Source organism: Camelus bactrianus, chromosome 4 (genome assembly GCF_048773025.1).
Source record: "Camelus bactrianus isolate YW-2024 breed Bactrian camel chromosome 4, ASM4877302v1, whole genome shotgun sequence".
Lineage (NCBI taxonomy): Eukaryota > Metazoa > Chordata > Mammalia > Artiodactyla > Camelidae > Camelus > Camelus bactrianus.
Genome location: NC_133542.1, coordinates 45,743,886 through 45,764,425, shown reverse-complemented (window position 1 = coordinate 45,764,425; position 20,540 = coordinate 45,743,886). Strand labels below are relative to the sequence as shown.

Here is a 20,540-nt window from a genome sequence, read left to right as displayed (position 1 = left end):
CAGGAACAGCGGGGCCCCCCCTCATTCACTGTGCCCCACAGCAAGCAGCTCACACCCAGGAAGCCCTGGAGGAGGCCGTGCAGATGATGACAGAGGCCGTGGAAGACCTAACAACCACCCTCAACGAGGCAGCCAGTGCTGCTGGGGTTGTCGGCGGCATGGTGGACTCCATCACGCAGGCCATCAACCAGGTGAGAGACCCGGGGTGCCTGTGGACAGAGCCGACCGCAGGCCAGGTCCCTGAGCCCAGTGGCAGGGACCAACAATCTTTTCCCTTCCCTCATCCTCCTCCCTCAGCTAGATGAAGGACCAATGGGTGAACCAGAAGGTTCCTTTGTGGATTACCAGACAACTATGGTGCGGACAGCCAAGGCCATTGCTGTTACCGTTCAGGAGATGGTGAGTTTGGGAGAGTTTTAAGAGGACTGCCATTGGAGAGTTGAGTTTGGACATAACTCCCCTTTTTCCACTATCACCAGGTAACTAAGTCAAACACCAGCCCTGAGGAGCTGGGCCCTCTCGCAAACCAGCTGACCAGTGACTATGGTCGTCTGGCCTCACAGGCCAAGCCCGCAGCTGTAGCTGCTGAAAATGAAGAGGTAACTTGGAGGCAGTTCTGACCTCCCCCCTGCCCCTCACAGAACATCCCAGTGGTGTGCCCCCTGTCCCATCATGTCAGTCTCTTCGGCTGTCCCATCCTTGCCCCCTCTGGTCTTTCATAGAAGGGGGAGTTCATCCTCAGGGCCACTCCACGAAAGAGTGATCAGAGTTCTGTGTAGGGGTGGCATCAAAGCCTTCAGGCACAGGGACAAAGGAGACAGCCCAGGACCTAGAGATTTCCTGGTCTGCCGCCGTATCCTCTGCTGCCCTTCCTCTGGGCCTGTGGCTGCTGCTCTGCTGTGCTGCAGTCTATATTCCCTTCTTAGTTCTTTCTTCTTGCAAATCCCTGAAGCTCTTCCTTCCCTAAACTCCTGGCTTTCCAAGAAAGCCAGTAATTGGATCTTCACATGACTCACTTAATCCCCAACCCCAAGCCCCTCCACAGCCACACACAGGCCAAATTGTAATCCATGGCCTCTGATTCAAACACCCAGCATGAAGCGCTTCTCCCCCTCCTCCTCACTCTGCTTAGCACAGCTGGTGCCCACAGGCTATCATTTCCATGTGTGGGAAGTGACCTCCTGACTAAAGGCTGTGAAACAGGATGAGTCTACATGCTGGGCACTTTTCTCACAACCCCTTTAGTCTGCAGTACATGTTACTTTAGGTCTCTAGTGACTCCTCAAGCACAGTGGAGGGACGTGAGTGCCTCTTGTAAAATCCATCTCCCTTTTCCATCTGCTCACAGATAGGTGCCCACATCAAGCACCGGGTACAGGAGCTGGGGCACGGCTGTGCTGCTCTGGTCACCAAGGCAGGCGCCCTGCAGTGCAGCCCCAGTGACGCTTATACCAAGAAGGAGCTGATAGAGTGTGCACGAAGAGTCTCCGAGAAGGTGACTGTGCTCATCCCTGCGGACCGGGGCCAGGCTCCCCAACCCTGCAGCCTTTCATGTTCCCCTCCAACCTTCCCAGCCCTCTCTGTCCCTTCTCTCAGGCACTGGTGACCTATCCCTTCCACGGGGCACCTACCACAGTCACCACGTGACTTTCCTCCCCCAGGTCTCCCACGTGCTGGCTGCACTCCAGGCCGGGAATCGTGGCACCCAGGCCTGCATCACAGCCGCCAGTGCTGTGTCGGGCATCATCGCTGACCTCGACACCACCATCATGTTCGCTACCGCCGGCACGCTCAATCGCGAGGGTGCTGAAACTTTTGCGGACCACCGGTGAGGGGGGACCTGGGCCTCACGGAGGCAGGGTTGGGTATGGGGCCAGAAGAGGCTGGAGGGGTTGGGGGAAGCATGAGAAGAGCTGATTGGGCCGGGCCGTCTCTCAGGGAGGGCATTCTGAAGACTGCAAAGGTGCTGGTGGAGGACACCAAGGTCCTGGTGCAGAATGCAGCTGGGAGCCAGGAGAAGCTGGCACAGGCTGCCCAGTCCTCTGTGGCCACCATCACTCGCCTCGCTGACGTGGTCAAGCTGGGTGCAGCCAGCCTGGGAGCCGAGGACCCTGAGACCCAGGTATCCACCTGACACCCTTAATTCTGGCCGGAACCACTTCCTGTTCCTCCTTTCCTTCCCACAGACCAGAGCCTCTGCTGTCCCACACAGGTGGTGCTGATCAATGCAGTGAAAGATGTGGCCAAGGCCCTGGGAGACCTCATCAGTGCAACAAAGGCTGCAGCTGGCAAAGTCGGGGATGACCCTGCTGTGTGGCAGCTCAAGAACTCTGCCAAGGTCGGAGGAATGAGAACAGCCTGAGGAGAGGAGGTGGATCAAGGTGCTTTTTCCCGTTCTTTAAAGTGATCCCTACCCCGTTCCTTTGATGCCCCCAGGTGATGGTGACCAATGTGACATCATTGCTCAAGACAGTGAAAGCTGTGGAGGATGAGGCCACCAAGGGCACACGGGCCCTGGAGGCAACCACGGAACACATACGGCAGGAACTGGCGGTGAGCGCGAGTCTGGGGCATCGGGGACTTGGGTCAGAGAGTGGCATCATGACTGGTTGTAAACCTGTGCCACACCTACACTCACAGCGACACACTCACTCCCTCATTCTCTTCGCTCACCACCAGGCTTCTTACTCAACCGCACTCATGTCTTCCCCTCCTCGCCTGTTTACTCCCTAGCATTTGACACCTACCTACCTTTTGTTCTCCCATTTTCTCCAGTCACCAGTGGTCTCTTAGTTGCCATATTCAGTGGCCACTTCTTGGCCTTCATCTGTTTTAGACATCTCCAAAGCAGTTGACTGTCTTAACCAGCCTCTCTTTGAAAGCCTTTCTTTCTTTGGCCTTCTTGACACTGGCTTTTCTCTTGCCTCTCACATCTCTTCTATGTCATCACTGAATCACCTTCAACCGAGTAAATGCACACAGGCCTAGAGGCCTTCCCAGAATTGCACAAATCGCCTTCCTATTCTGTCTTCCTCCTTGGCAATTCAACCACTGTCATTGTTCTCTAACAAGTTCACTTCCAGTTCTGAGTTTAGTTGTTTTCAACTCCCTATTTGACATCAACATGGAGATGCAGCCAGCTGTTCTTCCTGACTGCTGCTCCTCACTGACAATTGAAGGTTAATGATTGATTCCCCTTCTGTCACCTTTGACTTTACTGTCTTACTCACCACATGCAGGCCGTTGCCAGGTCCCCCCAACCCCCCTCCTCTCCCATTCCACTGTCAGCTCTCCCTCGCTTTGATGGTTTTCTACCTGGTCTCCCTGCTTTCAGTCTCTATCACGTTCATCTTTCCTACTTCTGAATTCATCTTTCTGATCTGTTTTCATCTCCCCTTGGAAATGTCCAAATTGAAACTCCTAACTTTCTGCCTCCCATACCTGATCATTCCCTCATCTTTCCCATCTTAGTAAATGGCACTTTTTAGTAACTCAGTTCCTAAAGCCAGAAACCCAGCTTTAACTGCTCTCTGGTTCCCCACACCCAAGCCCATCAGCAGTTCTTATAGTGCTCCCTCCAGATAGACCTCATTTTCTCTTTTCCCCATCTCTGCCACCACGGCCTTATCCAGACCATCAGCAGTCCTTAGCTGTGTTTATGTGATAGCATCTATCTAACTCCCTGCTTCCACACTCACCCCCTCCAATCCATTCTCCCTACATAGTACTCAGAATAATCCTTTAAAAATATAAAGTAGATTATGTTACTTCAGTGCTTACAGCCCTTGAGTGGCTGTCCTGGCATCTGGCGTAAAATCCACCCTCCTTACACGGCCTTGCAGGCCCCACGGCCCCTGCCCACTTCCCCAGGGTCTCCTTATCCTGCTCTCCTCCCTTTCCAGGCCCCCTGCACTCTCAGCTCTCGCCCACTGCCGGCCCCTGCACTTGCTCTCTTGCAGCTTTTTGAACATCTGGCTCCTCCTAATCCTTTAGACCTCAGCTTAAACATCCTCTCCTCAGAGTCCTTCCCTGACCACCTTTCTGAGAAAGGACTTCCTTTTTCTTTCTCATCACAGCATTGCCTTTTTCCTTTACAGCCCAGATCAGTCTCCTTTTTTGCACCTTTACCTAATTATTGTCTGTATCCAAAACCAGGATGTAAGGTCCATGAGAACAAGGACCTTGCCTACCTTACTCCCCATCGCATCACAGCACCTCACATAGAATCTGCCACCTAGCTGATCTTTAGTGATTTGTTGGATGAATACAAACATCAAAATGTTTTTATGACTTTTACATATTATGTAAAATTCTAACTTCCTTTTTCTGATATTCAAGGCCCCAACAACCTCTTCGCCACCATCTCCATATTCTAGAACATTCCTTGATACTCTCGCACTTGACATCCTGGTTATTCACACTCTACCACTTACGTAAAATGCCTTCCTGTTACCTGTATCTCTTAAGACCCAGATCCTTGCCCCACCTTCACCACTCACCCCATCAAGGCTTCTCTATAGTTTAGGAATAAAAACGCAGTTCAAAGTTACTTCTTTAATTTCAAACAAATAAACTTTCCCCAATCACTGCAGTCAGAAATGATGACCAGCTACCTTCTTTTATATTACCTGTCAATGTGTGAACTTCTCCAAACCCTTCACCTACAATAAATTCACTAGTGAATGCTTGTTGAATGAACTTACGGACGAGTGAACCAAATCACACGAGTGCTGCACTGTGTTACAGCCTCACTCACTGTGGAATTTTTCTTCTTCTGCCGCAACAGGTCTTCTGTTCCCCAGAGCCACCTGCCAAGACCTCTACCCCAGAAGACTTCATCCGCATGACCAAGGGTATCACCATGGCAACAGCCAAGGCCGTTGCTGCCGGGAACTCCTGCCGCCAGGAAGATGTCATTGCCACAGCAAATCTAAGTCGTCGTGCTATTGCAGATATGCTTCGGGCTTGCAAGGTAGAAGTACTGGTGGTGAGGCAGAAGTTTGAGGCCTTGAGGCAGCTTTAGGGTAGAACATGGTAGGGAGAAACTGAGGGGCTTGGGGGACTGGGAGCTCTTTGGGGTCCTCCGGCTAACATGTTTCTCTGTGTATAGGAAGCAGCCTACCACCCAGAAGTGGCCCCTGATGTGCGGCTTCGAGCACTGCACTATGGCCGGGAGTGTGCCAATGGCTACCTGGAACTGCTGGACCATGTGCTGCTGGTAAGGCAGGAGTTGTCTGCTCCTCATACCAGCCTTCCTGAATATACAGTCCTCTCCCATAAGCCTCAGACCCAGCTCTCTGATATTTGGTTCAGATCTCCCTACCCCACCATCTATTCCCCGATCTGTTCTTATTTCCCAGCCTCCCTTTCACTGGGGCCCCATCATTCGTAGCATCTTTGGTTCTCCCACTCACCTCTTCCTCTTTTTCTTATCTCCTCTCTTCCCACCTGACCTCCTACTTCTCTCCTTTGTCATCTCTTTCTTCTCATTTCATCATACTCCTTACTCATTGTCAGCCGGTGAGTGACATACAGCCCCGCTGTCTTCCCATGCGTGCAGTGTGATACCCGAGTGCACTGGCATAGGCCATGTGGTGTTTGAGGCTGTGTTCTGGAGTAGTCCAGGGATGGGGTCGGCAGGGGACTGTAGTCTGCCCTATTATTTCAGAGATCAAGGTAGAAGCTAAGGCCTGATGCCCTCTGCTCCCTTCCCGTCTTCCCCAGACCCTGCAGAAGCCAAGCCCAGAGTTGAAGCAGCAATTGACAGGTCACTCAAAGCGTGTGGCTGGTTCAGTCACTGAGCTAATCCAGGCTGCTGAGGCCATGAAGGGTGAGGAGGGACCAGGGCAGGGAGGGAAGGGAAGGGAAACCCTTGTCCTGGGGAAGTCTCTGCTTCTGGGTTATCTGCCCTGAGCTCGCCTCTGCTCGCAGTCCCCACAGGTGCCAGGGCCCTGGTGATCATAACCATGCTGCCCAGTGCTCCTGACCTCCCTGCTCTGCCTTAGCCCCCTCCTTCCCCCTTCCCTCCCCCCAGGAACAGAATGGGTGGACCCAGAGGACCCCACAGTCATCGCTGAGAATGAGCTGCTGGGAGCTGCGGCTGCCATTGAGGCTGCTGCCAAAAAGCTGGAGCAGCTGAAGCCCCGGGCCAAACCCAAGGTCAGTCCTGCTCCCTCCCTTTTCCCTACCCTCAGAATGGCAGAACGTCACCACCTCCAGCCCCTTTTACTTCACATCTGTCTCTGCAACCTTTGTGTCTTCTTTGCAGGAGGCAGACGAATCCTTGAACTTTGAGGAGCAGATATTGGAAGCTGCCAAATCCATTGCCGCAGCCACCAGTGCCCTGGTGAAGGCTGCATCAGCTGCCCAGAGGGAACTGGTGGCCCAAGGGAAGGTAAGGACTTAAGATACCCAGAAGAATGGGGAGAGGAGCAGCTTTGTATTGTCGCCAGGAGGCTCTTAGGACCTGCAGAGAGCACAGGTCTAAGCAGGCTCCCCTCCTTCCTCCACAGGTGGGCGCCATTCCAGCCAATGCACTGGATGATGGGCAGTGGTCCCAGGGCCTTATTTCTGCTGTGAGTGTACAACTTCCGCTAGATGCCTCTGAGCTTAAGAGACTTGAGAAGGCTGGAGAGGGCATGGACCAGGGCAAGAGGCGTATTTTAATCTAATCTCCCTGCTTTAGGCTCGGATGGTGGCTGCAGCCACCAACAATCTGTGTGAGGCAGCCAATGCAGCTGTACAAGGCCATGCCAGCCAGGAGAAGCTCATCTCATCAGCCAAGCAGGTCGCTGCCTCCACAGCCCAGCTCCTCGTGGCCTGCAAAGTCAAGGCTGACCAGGACTCTGAGGCAATGAAACGGCTTCAGGTGAGGAATTCTGACCCATTCATTGTACCTCGAGCTGTACTGCTTTAAACTGTCACCCCCAAGACAAGCTTTCTGTGACAGAGTCGAGGGACTCTCTCAGCTGGGGCCCAACCTGGATTCTGAATTCATGCTGCCTTCTCTCTGCCCAGGCTGCTGGCAACGCAGTGAAGCGAGCCTCGGATAACCTGGTGAAGGCAGCACAAAAGGCTGCAGCCTTTGAAGACCAGGAGAATGAGACAGTGGTAGTGAAGGAGAAGATGGTTGGGGGCATTGCCCAGGTGAGCTCTGCCCCAGACACTCTGAGGGACACATCAGCAGGGCAGTCACAAAGCCCGTGCTGGTCCCACCCACCCTAAACCCTAATGCACGTGCTCACTGAACTGAGTTCCCTGTCTCCGTCCCTCAGATCATTGCCGCCCAGGAAGAGATGCTTCGGAAGGAACGAGAGCTGGAAGAGGCACGGAAGAAGTTGGCGCAGATCCGGCAGCAGCAGTACAAGTTTCTGCCTTCAGAGCTTCGAGATGAGCACTAGGGCAGCCGCTTCTATTTAACGCAGACCCAGCCCAGAGACTGTGCCTGCCACTACCAAAGCCTTCTGGGCTGTCGGGCCCAGCCTGCCCAACCCCAGTACTCCCCAAAGTGCCTGCCAAACCCCGGGCCTGGCCCTGCCCAGTCCTGCTGCACATCCCCTGTCCCTTCCTGACTCCAAGTGCCTTCATGCCCTAGGGCCCCCGAAGTGCCTACCCCTCCCAGAGTATTAACGCTCCAAGAGTATTATTAACGCTGCTGTACCTCAGTCTGAACCTGCCAGGGCCCCAGCCCGCTGCACCCGGCCAGCAGCTTCCAGCCAGTCCCCACAGCCTCCGCTCTACTCATCCTTTTTTATACTATCTACCCCCATCCCCACCCACCTGTGGGGGTCATGAGGGTGTAAGCCCCAACAGGCCATACTCCAATAAAGGTGATTCTGCCTGCAGCCTCCGCCTGGCTTCATGAGGAGGTGGGAGAGTTCCCCAGGGCTGTGGAGGAGAGAATGGGACTGAGTTCTGTTACCCTGCTTGATCTGGCTCTGAGATGGAGGGGCCCCTTCCTCCTACTTGCACCCAGATCCCTAAAGTCATCCTAGTTGGGACACTGTCCCCAAGAAGCCATACTTCTGTCATCCCCTAGCTCACTAGCCAGCACCTACGCCTCACCAAGTGTCATTCTTCTGTTGCTGGGACAGCAGCTGCCAGTGCTCTTTGTGGCTACCAGGACACTGTGTTCTTCATCACTACTCAGGGTATGTGAACAAATCCAGTCCCTGGCCAAATCCAAATTTTCAAAAGCAGCTTTACTGAAAATAGTAAGCCTATGGATCCAAGTGTCTGAGCCTAAGAGAACTGTGGCCACAGATTTGGTCGAGGCAGTTAACAAGCAAAAGTCCAACCTGTGCTCCCTCTGGTAGGGTCCACTGTTGACCAGGTTGGGCACTTCTAGCCCCCTGCCCCTTGCTGCTACTCCTGCCTAGAACAGCACTAGGAGAAAAAGAACTGAGGTGTGAGGCCAAATAGTCAGGGGGCCAGTGCGCCCCCTAGTGGCCAGGCAGGTGCTGGCAGCCTTGTTCCAGCCGCCCTGCTTACTTGGAGGTAGAGTGGAGGAAGGTGGTCAGGGAGGCAGGGGCTGTGTGCTTCCACTTCCTCCTGCATTCACGCCCTCTGCCCATGCTGTGTGGACCACCTGGCAGACCTCTCAGATCTGCCACTATTTTCATGCATGATTCTTTAACCAGCCCTGTGGCCTGGTATGTTATTTCCTTGCTTCTCCCTCCAAGTAGAACACAAACAATACCCATCTGTTGCTACTCTGTCACCTTCCGTCACCTTGAAGTCATGACATCTGCTACTCCCACCCCATTAGAGTGAGTTTAAAGTAGACAGAATTACTTTGTCCTCCCCAGGGCAGTCTGTTAGGGAAGGTGCCAATTTTCTACCATCATTCCTGTCACCTGTGGTTAATTTTTTCAATATTTACTAAGCCATGTCTATGCCTAGCATGGGAAAAGAGATGTACTATCACCTCTGACTCAGGCTGGCAACTCCAGTACATACTGCTGTGGCCTCCAACCCCAGATTCAATGTCCTAGCATCATTGAGGACTTTAGAGATCAAATCCTTTTACAGCTTCCCCAACAAGTGGTAGTCCAGACTGTTTGAACGCCTCCAGCTATAAGCCCAAGACAGCTGCTTACTCCTGCTACCACTTCCCTGCCATGTCCTCAGGAACTGTGACCAATCACGGACCTCTTGCTAGTGATGCCTTGGGGAGCTGGGAGCCTTCTTCGAATACCCATTAGACCAGCAGTTCTTAAAATGCGGTTGGCTCTTCAGTGCCCTGGAGGTTCCCAAGAGCCTTCAGGGGTCCATAAGGTCAAGGTCATTTTCATAATAGTACTAAGACATTATTTTCCTTTTTCACAGTGTCAATATTTGCACTGACAGTGTGAAAACATTAGTGGGTAAAAGTGCCTTAGTACAAATCAAGGCTGTGGCCCAAACTGTATTCAGTCATTGTAGTCTTCACCACCACACACTAGCAATTTAAGAAGTAAATGCTGGCTTCACTTAAGAATGTTCTCGATGAAGCAGTAAAAAAAATTACTAACTTTATTAAATCTTAACCCTTTAGTAACAAGTCTTTTCACTATTCTGTGTGATGAACTGGGAAGAATGCATGGCACACTTCTGCTGTCCACTGAAGTGTGATGGTGTCTCAAGGAAAGCACTTAGATGGTGCTTTGAGTTGTGAGCTGAACAAGCTGCTTTTTCATGGAGCGACACATTTACTTGGAGGAATGACAAACACACAAACCATGGTTATCAGACTTGGGTATCCGCAGATCTTTTCTCAAAAAGGAACAGAGTCTGTCACTTCAGGGAAGAACCTGACAGCATTTGTTGCCAATGATACAATGTGAGCTTTCAAGTGAAAATTAGAATTTTCGCCAACTTGTATCTGCCACTATGAGCTTTACAGCTTCCCGAAACTTCAACTTTTCTGTTGAAACCATCATGATTCTTTTAATAATATATAATGAAACGTGTTGACATTTGGAATATCTCATAGCTCAGTGAATCAATATTTTCTGAATGATTGATGCATGATGTTACAAAATTATCCCTGGGTAGAAAAGCCAAACGAAGCGTGATATAGACAGGCATACGGAAGAGCCATGCATACAGAAGGCTGACTATAAGTTACAGATTTTCAACTTCACAGACCCTGCCTTGTTCAAGGGTCAGCAGTATACTGTTTTCTTTTCCAATTACTTACCTGTGTGAGACTAGATTTTCTTCCTGTATAATACCTCAAACAAACCAACACATAGCAACAGACTGAAAGCACACGTAGATTTTGAGAACCCAGCTGTCCTCTATTAAGCCAGATATTAAAGAGATTTGCAAAAATGTAAAATCACTACCATGCTCTAATTTGGGGAGGTGAATATAGTTATTTTTCATTAAAAATGTTAACATGGTAATGTATAATGGGTTTGTTTCTGTCATTTTTAATGAATTAATAAATATTTAAATTTTTTCTCAGTTTCCATTTTAATATGGTAAGTGTTGATAGATATAACCCACTCCAACAAAAGCTTTTTGGATTTCAAACCCCATTCTTAGTTCTTAAATGTGTAAGGGGTTCTAAGACCAAAAACTTTGAGAATTGCCCCACTAGACCATGAATTTCACTAGATCCACATAGTATCTTTGTGCATCCTGAACCTGGTGCACAAAAAAAATCTCCCAGCAAATGTTTATCAAGTGCCAACTCTATACCTGATGCTACGCTAGGCATTGGGGATTCAGAATTGAAAAACAACCCCTGTTCTGGAGGATTCACAGACCAGTGGAGGAGGCAATCAGGTACAAGGACAGTTATAACAGGGACTATGATGAGAATGTTAGGAGCTTGCACCAAGATCATGTACCTATATTAGGTGGAGAGGGTAGGAGGGGAAGTGGCCAGGGACTGCTTCCCAGAAAAGCTGACACTTGGTCTGGGTCTTTACAGCCACCAGGAATCAGCCAAGGAAGAGCATTTTAGCCATAGAGAACAGAATGCATAAAAGGTGGAAGCTCTGAGAAAAGCATGGTGATTTCTAGCTCCTGCGCTTAGCTTAGTATGAATGCTGCTTGAAGGGCAAGTCTGTGTACTGGGGGTGAAGCTGGAAATGAAAGGAGGTAAAGCTAGAGAGGTAGGCAGGGGCCAAAACAAAGGGCCTTATCTAATACCATATTAAGAAATGTGGATTTTTATCCTCAAAAGAGCAAGAGTGAAGGGAGGGGTTTTGGAGGATTTTAGGGTTCTATTTGCACTAACTTCAAAAATATCTTTGTGTAACGATGTCCAGGAGAGTTGGGGAACCAGGAGTAAGACCACCAACCACCACAGACCCAGGCAGAAGGTAATATAAGGAGCTACCCAAGGCAACCCCAGAGACTTGGAGGAGGAACCTCATTTGTGGGAAGTAGAACCTACAGGATTAAGTGGATGTTGGAAGTGAGGGACAGAGGAGATCTTAACTAACCCCCAGGGGTCTGGCACTGAGTATGAGATGGATGCAAGTATCTTTCACAAGTTAGGGAAAAAAACAGGGAGACAGACCCAACACTGCGAGGTAGGTTTGTTCTATGTGTAGTAGCAGTCAGCTAAGCAGATCTAAATACATTCTGTGCCCCTACCTCCCCCGGCCTTGGGCCCACGGTTCCCACGATTCCCACCCCACAAGCAAAAGTCAGGCCTCCCATCCCTCTGCCCCAGGGGAGCAAGGCTTCTTCCGCCTCCTCTCCCCTACTCTCTCAATCCCCCACCCCCGTCAGAGGCGGCTCTCCACTTCCTCTCCCTCCACCTCACCCCGAGGAAAAACGAAAACAAACAGCCTTGCACCCCGGGCCTCCGACCTCCTGACCCTAGGCCCTGGCTCCCAGGGCTGTTTCTGGAGGCCTCGGTCAGAGGGGACATCTCACCCCTGGCTCCCGACGCCCAGCAGCTCAGTAACTCTTTCCCTCGCCCCCTGCCTTCCTTGCCCCAGCTAGGCCCCGCCTCCCCAAGGGGAAACATCCCAAAAAAGGGCAGAAAAGAAATTTCGGCGTAAGGTTGGCCCACAAGGGAAGAGAGGAGTCCGCCAGGAAGAGGGGAAGAGAAGGGAGGGCGCGTGGGGCGACAAGGGAGGCAAGGGGGAAGTGGGGATGGGTAGGGGTGAGTGGAGGGACGATGGGGCTAGTGGAGCCGGGTGGGGGACAAGGAGGGGACAGAAAGGGACGAGTCCCGGGTGGGGGTGGGGGCAGGGAGCGCACCGGGTCCTGCCGGGCAGTAGCCACGTGGAAAATATGCGGGGCACGTGGGGGGCGGGGCAGGCGGGGCTCTGAGCTGGGTTCTGAGCGCTGCGACCTTAGAGGAGGGGCCGTGGCTCCGGGGGCAGGGGCTGGGAGGGGAAGAGCGGTCAGGCCCAACCTCGGGGGCAGCAAGCTGGGCGGCGACCTGGGCTCTGGGCTCCCCTCCTGCCTCGGTTTCCCCAAGGCCCTGGTGAGACTTTCCACTCACTGCAACGTCGGTATCACAGACCTAGACTCTGGATCTCAGGGTAAACTGAGGCACTCCAACAGCGGAGAAGCCCCGCCTCCCAAGAGACATTTAATCCGGGGGGATTTATAGGAAACTTCTAAATTAAGGGCAGCAGCTGGGGGGGGGGGGCACTCCGGTCCCTGCGCCCGGGCAGCTGCCGTGAGCTCAAGCCCCAAAATAGCCCCAGGGGCCCCAGCCGCAGCTGCCGCCGGGCCTGCCTGTCACTCAGAGGAAGTGAGGAACCCCCAGCCCCAGGGTCCCCTCCCCTCTGCAGCGCTACGGTTTTTCCAGCAGACTAACCGAGCTACTTTCCCTTCGACGGCTGATGAGGCGGGGAGAGGCGGAGCACCGAGGGGGCGGTCCCGAGGGGTGGGCGCAGGGAGGGCAGCCGCGCCCCCCGACCCTGCAGTGCTTCTGCCCCTACAAGGTTTGGGCCGCGGTGGGGGAGGGTCCCAGCCCCCGGCTCCGCCCGGTCCCTCCCCGCCTTTTAGGCGCCCGCGCGGCTGGGACATCCCAGTCCCGCTAGGTCCTCCTTGCCCGCCACTCGTGCGCCCAGTCCGCGCAGCCAGCCCAGTTCGCCCGGTCCGCACTGCCCGCCGGCCGGCCCGTCCCCCACCGCAACCATGGACGCCATCAAGAAGAAGATGCAGATGCTAAAGCTGGACAAGGAGAATGCCATCGACCGCGCTGAGCAGGCCGAGGCCGACAAGAAGCAAGCAGAGGACCGCTGCAAGCAGGTGGGGGTCCTAGGCCCTGTGGAACCCTCGCACCTCCCAAGGAGGGCAGCATAGGCCCTGCCCTGTGCCCCTCTGGCCTGCTGTCCAAGGCTCTACCATCCATATGGGGGCTGGGCCTTCACAGTACTGCCCCACCCCGGCCCTAGCCAGAGCCACACTTCATGTCACCCACCACAGCCTGGAGATCCCCAGTCCCCCAGTTTCCACTCCTGCCCTTGCAATGATAGGCTCTGCTCCTTGGGACTGGAAGCTTTCTTGCTACTCCACCAGGTCCCTCCAACACCCCTGGCTGCACTGTCCCTCCTCTGCTATCCTTATTCCTCCCTGACAGCCTCTGATTATCTTAGAATCCCATCACACACAGCCCTGCCTCCTGCCTGGGCCTGGGCCTGGGCCTGCTGACTGAGGCTTCTCTTCCAGCTGGAGGAGGAGCAACAGGCCCTCCAGAAGAAACTAAAAGGGACGGAGGATGAGGTGGAAAAGTATTCTGAATCAGTGAAGGATGCCCAGGAGAAACTGGAGCAGGCTGAGAAGAAGGCCACCGACGTGAGTGTGGACTGGGGGACAGTGGGAGAGTTAGTGCACTGGGATGGGACCCAGACAAGGGGGTAAGGAGGACCCAGATATCCCTAGGACAGAAATGGTTTCCTTTCAGGAACCCAGGCTAGGGCAAGCTTGCACAGATAATCAGAGGCAGTGGGTAAATCAAAACCACTTACCACTTCCCCCAGAGGACATAGCATTGTAATTTCATTTGGTTCCAACTCTTAGAATGTACAGTGATCAGGCAGTGAGTCATCGTGGGGGTGAGTGGTACAAGAATTTACCATCCACCTCAACTAATCCTCCAGCTGAAAAAGGAAAGGAGACTGCAGCTACATTTGTAGGGTTGTGGGGTGTGGGTGTAGGTGCTGTTGGGCAGGAGGAGGGGAGACAAATCCAAAGATGGGCTCTGACTTGAGTTATACCCTTGGCAGGGCCATTAGAAATTCCCTGGCTTTGACCTCTGGCTCTGTGGCCCTGCTGTGCACTGGGGCCCCAGCTCAAGTTCTAACGGTCCCTCATTTACCCTCATTAAGCTGTCAGCCTCGAGACCATGCCAGGACACAGGGCAGAGGGACAGGGCCACAAATGCCAAGGCAGCCACCTTGGCAGGTCCTGCTCACTCAGATTTCTCTGCCCACCCTACACCCCCTAACCAGACTTCTCTACCTCCTGCCATTCCCAACCCCCACCTTGAGGTAGGATAATGGCCATAGACTTTGGACATGGTACCTTCTTTGCCTCATTTTCCCCATTTGCCTTCCACCCAGGATTATGTTTAAGATGAGCTGATGGTTGGGTGGATGGGAGGATTAGCTTAAGCACAGTCTGAAAATCTGAGCGCAGAGATGACATTACTGTTTGTGTTGACCATTATCCATGTTCCCCATCCCCCCTGCCCCTAAGGTTGGTGTCTCTGACCTCCAGCCTTTGGTTTTGGTTCTCCACCAGCCCTGGCACTTGGGAGGGAACTGACCTGCAGCTGCTAGTGAAGACGACCCTAGGCATCTGACACTCTATAAATAACTAAGGCCCAGTGCAGCTGGAGGCAGGACTGGAAACCCAAGGAGCTGGGTGGGGGCTGGAGGGGACAGGGACAGAGCTGGGGAAGTGGGGCAGCAGTGTCAGGAGTAGATAGGAAATGGTGCCTAAACTTGTGTGACCTTGAACACGGCACTTAACTTACACGGTGCCTCAGTTTCTCCTTTCTCTCTTGCTTCCCATTTGTCCAGTAGGGACAGGAGTGCCTGTCCTGTGGTTAGAGAGCAACACCCATAACTGGGAAGAGCTTGAGAAGCAGAAAATGGCAAATGCCTGTTCTGTGATGAGGGCCCCAGGACTTCCCAGATTCTCAAGTCATTTGTCACTCCCACTACCATGAAGAGAGTTCTCCTTTTACAGAGTCTCATGTATCTCTAGGAGAGACCTCCAGTGTCCCCCAGAGTCATTCCTCTCAACCCCCAGTGCTGTCTCCAGAATCCTTCCACACTGAGTCATCCGGCCCTGTGCCCAGGATGGGCTCCTGTCAGTCTAGGTGGCCTTCAGCACCTGGAGGATAAGCTACAACTACTTTCTATATATGGTTCTGTTTGCCCTGCCTTATAGTATCACACACAACCTGGCTTCTACCCACTCTGCCCCCAGTGCTGTGACCCATCCCTTCCCTCTCACTTTCTTCTTCCCCTACACTGGTCGTTTCTCCTTTCCAATCTTAAATCTCAGGGTCTCTATGTTTTTATCTTTGAGGGAGAGACAAAGAATAACCTAACATTTATGGGGTGAGGACTCTGCAGGCAACACTCTCAAGTGCTTTCTGCATATAACTTTATTATTTCCCAAGCTTGGCTTATCATCAGAATCACTTGGGAGATTGAAAAAAAAAAAAAAAAGATGGAAAGACTTTCAAGCCCCTGCCCTGGAGATATCAGTTCAGTGGCTCCATCGTGGAGCTAGAGCACCTGTTTAGTTTTATAAACCTCTCAGATGGTCCTGTTATTAATCCAGTATTAGAAGCACTGCATTCAGAACAGCCTACAAAGAAGGAACTGCTACTGTCAACTCCAGTTTAAAATGGAGGAAACTGAGGCTTAGAGAGACTAAATAAGTTGCCCAGTGTCACACAAGTATTGAGCGCTGAGCCACGGCTCAAAGACAACAGTCTGACTCAGAGCTGACGCTCTTACACAAAACTGCACTGCTTCTCTCATTTTCCTTTATTGGAGCCCTTCTTGCTCTGTCTTCTTTTTTCTCAAAGTATATGTTTCTGCAGACTTTCTCTAAAACCTCCACGGTTCTGCCTCTGTATTGCAGGATCAGGGGCTGCGTATCTGTCACTCACACTGCCCTTGCACCGCCCCCAGTTGCCTCCAGCCTTGGCAGAGAGCGCCTTGCCACAGCCCCGGATGTCCTATATAGGCCTGGCCTGCCCCCTAAGCCTCTCGTTGGGAGTGTGCCTGGCAGCCAGTGCCATCACAGAGCTTGATTCTGCGATTGGCTGTTTCTAGCAGCACTGAGGTCTGGTTGGCCTGATTCTTCCCCACCCCTCACCTGGGCCAGGCTCTGCTGTGGAGGAGTCAGGGCTGCCTCAGACCTGGTCCCAGCACTTGGAGTGCTCTCAGGCGGAACAGAGGGGTCTGTGCACAGACAACCACTGGGAGACTATGCACAGTGCCAAAAGAGGCCCTGTAGCAGGGGAGTGGAACTTGTCCAGGAGTGCATGTTTGGTGCTGGAGCACAGAGTCTGCAGAAGACAGCTGATAGGGGAAAAAAAATAGGTTGTAAGTCTGGAGGTCAGGAAGCCTAGGTTCATTCTGACAAGAATCTTAATCATCCTCTGGAGCCTCTCTGAGCCTCGTTCAAGGTAGACAAAGCCTCTCTGACCTCTGACTTTTGACTCACAGGCCGAGGCAGATGTGGCCTCCCTGAACCGCCGCATTCAGCTGGTAGAGGAGGAGTTGGACCGGGCGCAGGAGCGCCTGGCTACAGCCCTGCAAAAGCTGGAGGAGGCTGAGAAGGCAGCTGATGAAAGCGAGAGGTGGGCAGGGAGGTCCTCAGAGGGTGGGCCAGGGAGGGGGCTGGGAGCCTGTCTCTGCTGGTCCTAACCCCACCCCCATGCCCCTCCCTGCCTCTCAGAGGAATGAAGGTCATTGAAAACCGAGCCATGAAGGATGAGGAAAAGATGGAGCTGCAGGAGATGCAGCTGAAGGAGGCCAAACACATCGCTGAGGATTCAGACCGCAAATATGAGGAGGTGACAGCCTTGCCCCATTTCTTTCTCACTTCCAAGCCCCAGACACCCCCAGTCATTCACCAAGCATCTCTTCCTCCTCTCTCCTCTCCCCACAGGTGGCCAGGAAGCTGGTGATCCTGGAAGGAGAGCTGGAGCGCTCAGAAGAGAGAGCTGAGGTGGCTGAGAGGTAAGGACACCCTGGGGTGGCAAGTGAGACTCGGCCTGAACCCAGGGCTGTGGGCTGCTCTGCACAGTGGGGAGGCAGCTTCCCAGGCTTGGGGCCACAGGGACAGGTTTTGTCCTCTGACCCCTACCCGCTGCCCCCAGCCGAGCCAGGCAGCTGGAGGAGGAACTTCGAACCATGGACCAGGCCCTCAAGTCCCTGATGGCCTCAGAGGAGGAGGTAGTCAGCTCTCTGGACCTTTCTGGGCAATGGCACCTTCTCTCAGCTCACCTTCCCCTCAATCTCAGGCTGATCTCTCCTCTGCTGGGGGTCAGGAGGGCCTGGGTCTTCCAAACTCTATCTGCTGTCACTCTCACAACTTTGCTCTTCTCTTCTCTCCTCCGCCCCTCCCCCACTGTGCCATCTCCACTGTCTCCCCCACTGTGTCCTCACACCCACCCCCGCCACACACCCCCTGCAGTAAATGTGGGGACCTAGAGGAGGAGCTGAAAATTGTTACCAACAACTTGAAATCCCTGGAAGCCCAAGCGGACAAGGTAGAGGAGGGTAGAGGGGCAGTAAGGACGGGGTCCTTCAGGGGAGGGAGGCGATGGGCCCAGGCAGGGTGGGGCTGGGTGTTTGATGGAGACAAAATTAGGAGTAGCCTGTGGAGAAATGAAGGACTTGTGGAGACGATCTACTGATGGCATGTGTCTGTCCCTAAAGTATTCCACCAAAGAAGATAAATATGAAGAGGAGATCAAATTGCTGGAGGAGAAGCTAAAGGAGGTAAGAGTCCTTCTGGTCCACAATCGCCACTCAAGCCCCCCAGTCCCCACCAGAGACCTCCTGTGGCAGTGAGTTTGGGGACAGGGACAGAGAGCAGGTTGACTTAAGTGATAGTGTCTGGGAGGGCCTAAGCTTTCATCATTTCCCCCATCTTGCCTTTACGCCCAGGCTGAGACCCGAGCAGAGTTTGCCGAAAGGTCGGTGGCAAAGTTGGAGAAAACCATCGACGACCTGGAAGGTAAAAGAGATATTCGCCTGTACCCTCAGACCTTTTAAAATAGATCCACACTCCCCATGATTGTCAGTCTGTCCCTGTCTTCCTGTCCCATTATATTTGCCACCAATGAATTAGAGCTGGACCACCTAGGACTTGACAGACTCCAGTGGTCTGTGCCTCCCACCCAAGTAGAGGCAGCCCCGTCAACTCCAGTGCTTCTCAAACTTGAGCCAACAGGAGAATCCCCTGGATTTTTAAAACAGATTCCTGGATCCTACTCCAAAGTGACTGCTAACCTTGGGCTGGAGAATCTGTATGTCTAACAAGCTCCCTTGTACTGCTAACGCTGCTGGTCCTCAGACCAGCTCTGAATAACACAGATCTAGTGTCTCTAAGTGCAACACAATAGAGCTATCTCACAGAGACTTCTTTATTAAATAGAGAGCTATTTGGTTTAGTAGCTAGGTTTTCATGACATTAATGGAAAATAGTGTTTTAAGCTAGATTTGGTGAAAACAACCATCCAGGTATTTGCTAGTCTGTAGCCACTTCTCACTGTTACTAACAACACTGTGCCTAAAACTGTCTTTCCTTTTTATTCTGTTATAACCCTTTCACTCTCCTAATTCCCACTTCTCTTTCCTCCAGCCTTCTCAGGCAAGCCTCAACTTTATCTCCAACTTTGGGACTTTAGATCTTTCTGGCTAAAGTGGCCTCCTTTTGAAGCAGGCACTCCTGCTTATCCAGAGCACGGTGCCCTAGATCCCTGGTGGAGGCAGGAGCTCCTGGGGGAAGCACCAGTTAGGGGTGCAGAGAAGGACAAAAGAGACAGGGGTACAGAGAGGGGAAGAGGGAGCCCTGACAGCTGTCCAGCCTGTTCTCTGGTCTGTCTCTTTCCATCTTCGTCCACCTCTCTGATTCTTGTTCTCTCTTTCCATTACCCTCTCTCCTTCCATTCCTCTTTCCCTCCTATTCCCTCTCCCCACACTCCCACCCGGCACCCTCCCCTGGACCCCCAGACGAAGTCTATGCACAGAAGATGAAGTACAAGGCCATCAGCGAGGAGCTGGACAACGCGCTCAATGACATCACCTCTCTCTGAGCCTCTCACCAGTGTGGCCCCCTCGGCCCTTTCTCTCCTCTCCTTTCCATTCTCTCCACGGGGAGAGGGGCAAGCAGGAGGAGCAAAACTTGCCAACATTGCACAGCCAGACTGGGCACAGTCTAGGAGAGCCCCCATCACATCTGCCGCCCACCCTGGCACCTGCTCCATCCTTCTATCCATCCACTCACCCCTCCACCCGCCGGCCTCTCCCACTCTCTGCTGCTTAATAAACTCAACTTGGTCTCCATGCTGTTTTCCTGCCCTCCAGAGAGCACTTCCATCACCCCTACAGCACTGGTTCACTACTGAGACCCTTGCCTCCTTTGGACACCCCTAATCTTGTGCCCCCTCCCCCACTGAGCTCACCCACAAAACACTGGCCCACACAGGAACCCCCACTGCATGGGCACTCCCAGTCTGACTCTCACTGCTGCATGTGGGCACGTATGACAGCATTAGTCACCAAGGGCCCTCGGGTGCCTCCAAGACACACACCCTTCTGCAGACCCAGGCATGTCATTGCCCTCAGAGCGCTCAGCTGGGATTCCAGGATCTAAAGGAATGACTGGAGGGGAAGTGGGATGGTGAGGAGCAGGGGAGGGGCACGAAGGTTGTGAAAGGTATGGGATGAAGTTTGGAAAAACACTGGATGCCAGCAACCTGGGGCTTTCACTGCAGGTCCGTTTTCTGCCTCAAGTCTGTCTGTCTGTCTGGCCCTCTCTTTCCTCTTGTTTCCAACTCTTTTAAACCTTCTAAAGAAGGAGGGTAAATTTGTTTATGACTCAGGCCTTCCCATCCCACCTCCATGGCCCCAAAGCCTTGAGTGAGGCATCCCCATCTGTCTTGGTCAGTCCATCCATTTCCCCGGCCAGGGGGTCCTCAGATCCCTGAATGCTTGTGTCTTCCTGTGCCTCCATCCCACTCCATGTCTGTTGTTATGTCCCCTGTCCATGCCTCCCCATGTTTCTCCCCTCGTGTCTCCCCTCCCCCTCCTCACGTGTTGCTTCCCTCACAGAGACCTTGGCCAGTGCCAAGGAGGAGAACGTGGAGATTCACCAGACCCTCGACCAGACCCTGCTGGAGCTCAACAACCTCTGAGGGCTGGCCCTGCCCCCAGCCAGGCTGTAGATGCAGCCCTAACCAATAAAACTGATGTTAACAGCATCACGGGGCCCTTTAAGCCTTTCTTTGGTGTTGGTGATGGTGGGGGTAGTTTTCCAAAATGCAGAAGGCTGAGAGAATGCCTGAGGGGAACAGCAGCTTAGGAAGAGCCTCTGAGTGA

The 20,540-nt window shown here is 53.0% G+C and overlaps 2 protein-coding genes across 6 annotated transcripts in view; both read left to right on the top strand.

Moving 5' to 3' along the window:
* TLN1 (talin 1) overlaps positions 1-7,844 on the top strand; it is a 30,862-nt gene extending 23,018 nt beyond the window's left edge. For both annotated transcript variants that reach the window (XM_074361810.1, XM_074361808.1), the window contains 17 exons: positions 42-191; positions 298-399; positions 480-599; positions 1,349-1,495; positions 1,662-1,828; positions 1,939-2,122; positions 2,213-2,338; positions 2,437-2,553; positions 4,787-4,972; positions 5,111-5,218; positions 5,725-5,830; positions 6,035-6,159; positions 6,269-6,394; positions 6,513-6,575; positions 6,686-6,868; positions 7,018-7,146; positions 7,275-7,844. In XM_074361810.1, the coding sequence (XP_074217911.1) occupies positions 42-191; positions 298-399; positions 480-599; positions 1,349-1,495; positions 1,662-1,828; positions 1,939-2,122; positions 2,213-2,338; positions 2,437-2,553; positions 4,787-4,972; positions 5,111-5,218; positions 5,725-5,830; positions 6,035-6,159; positions 6,269-6,394; positions 6,513-6,575; positions 6,686-6,868; positions 7,018-7,146; positions 7,275-7,400 (2,265 nt within the window). In that variant the 3' untranslated portion in view covers positions 7,401-7,844. The remainder of the gene's footprint in view (positions 1-41; positions 192-297; positions 400-479; positions 600-1,348; positions 1,496-1,661; positions 1,829-1,938; positions 2,123-2,212; positions 2,339-2,436; positions 2,554-4,786; positions 4,973-5,110; positions 5,219-5,724; positions 5,831-6,034; positions 6,160-6,268; positions 6,395-6,512; positions 6,576-6,685; positions 6,869-7,017; positions 7,147-7,274) is intronic.
* A 4,961-nt stretch (positions 7,845-12,805) lies between these two features.
* Positions 12,806-20,422, top strand: TPM2 (tropomyosin 2). 4 transcript variants are annotated; one of them, XM_010952843.3, is made up of 9 exons: positions 12,806-13,212; positions 13,633-13,758; positions 16,656-16,789; positions 16,888-17,005; positions 17,101-17,171; positions 17,312-17,387; positions 17,874-17,936; positions 18,105-18,174; positions 20,274-20,422. In XM_010952843.3, the coding sequence occupies exons 1-9, from the start codon at positions 13,099-13,101 to the stop codon at positions 20,354-20,356; spliced, it is 855 nt and encodes a 284-aa protein (XP_010951145.1). In that variant the 5' UTR covers positions 12,806-13,098; the 3' UTR covers positions 20,357-20,422. The 4 variants fall into 4 exon arrangements, with proteins under 4 accessions (XP_010951145.1, XP_010951143.1, XP_010951144.1 ...); XM_010952841.3 differs by lacking the exon at positions 17,312-17,387 and adding an exon at positions 17,629-17,704 and having other exon boundaries at positions 12,807-13,212; XM_010952842.3 differs by lacking the exon at positions 20,274-20,422 and adding an exon at positions 19,173-19,505 and having other exon boundaries at positions 12,809-13,212.
* Positions 20,423-20,540: the final 118 nt, after the last annotated feature.

Coding starts and splice junctions, on each gene's coding strand:
- TPM2 (XM_010952843.3), top strand. CDS start 13,099: ATGGACGCCATCAAGAAGAAGATGCAGATGCTAAAGCTGGACAAGGAG. Junction 13,213..13,632: donor CAGAGGACCGCTGCAAGCAG/GTGGGGGTCCTA, acceptor CTTCTCTTCCAG/CTGGAGGAGGAGCAACAGGC. Junction 17,937..18,104: donor TGGAGGAGAAGCTAAAGGAG/GTAAGAGTCCTT, acceptor CTTTACGCCCAG/GCTGAGACCCGAGCAGAGTT.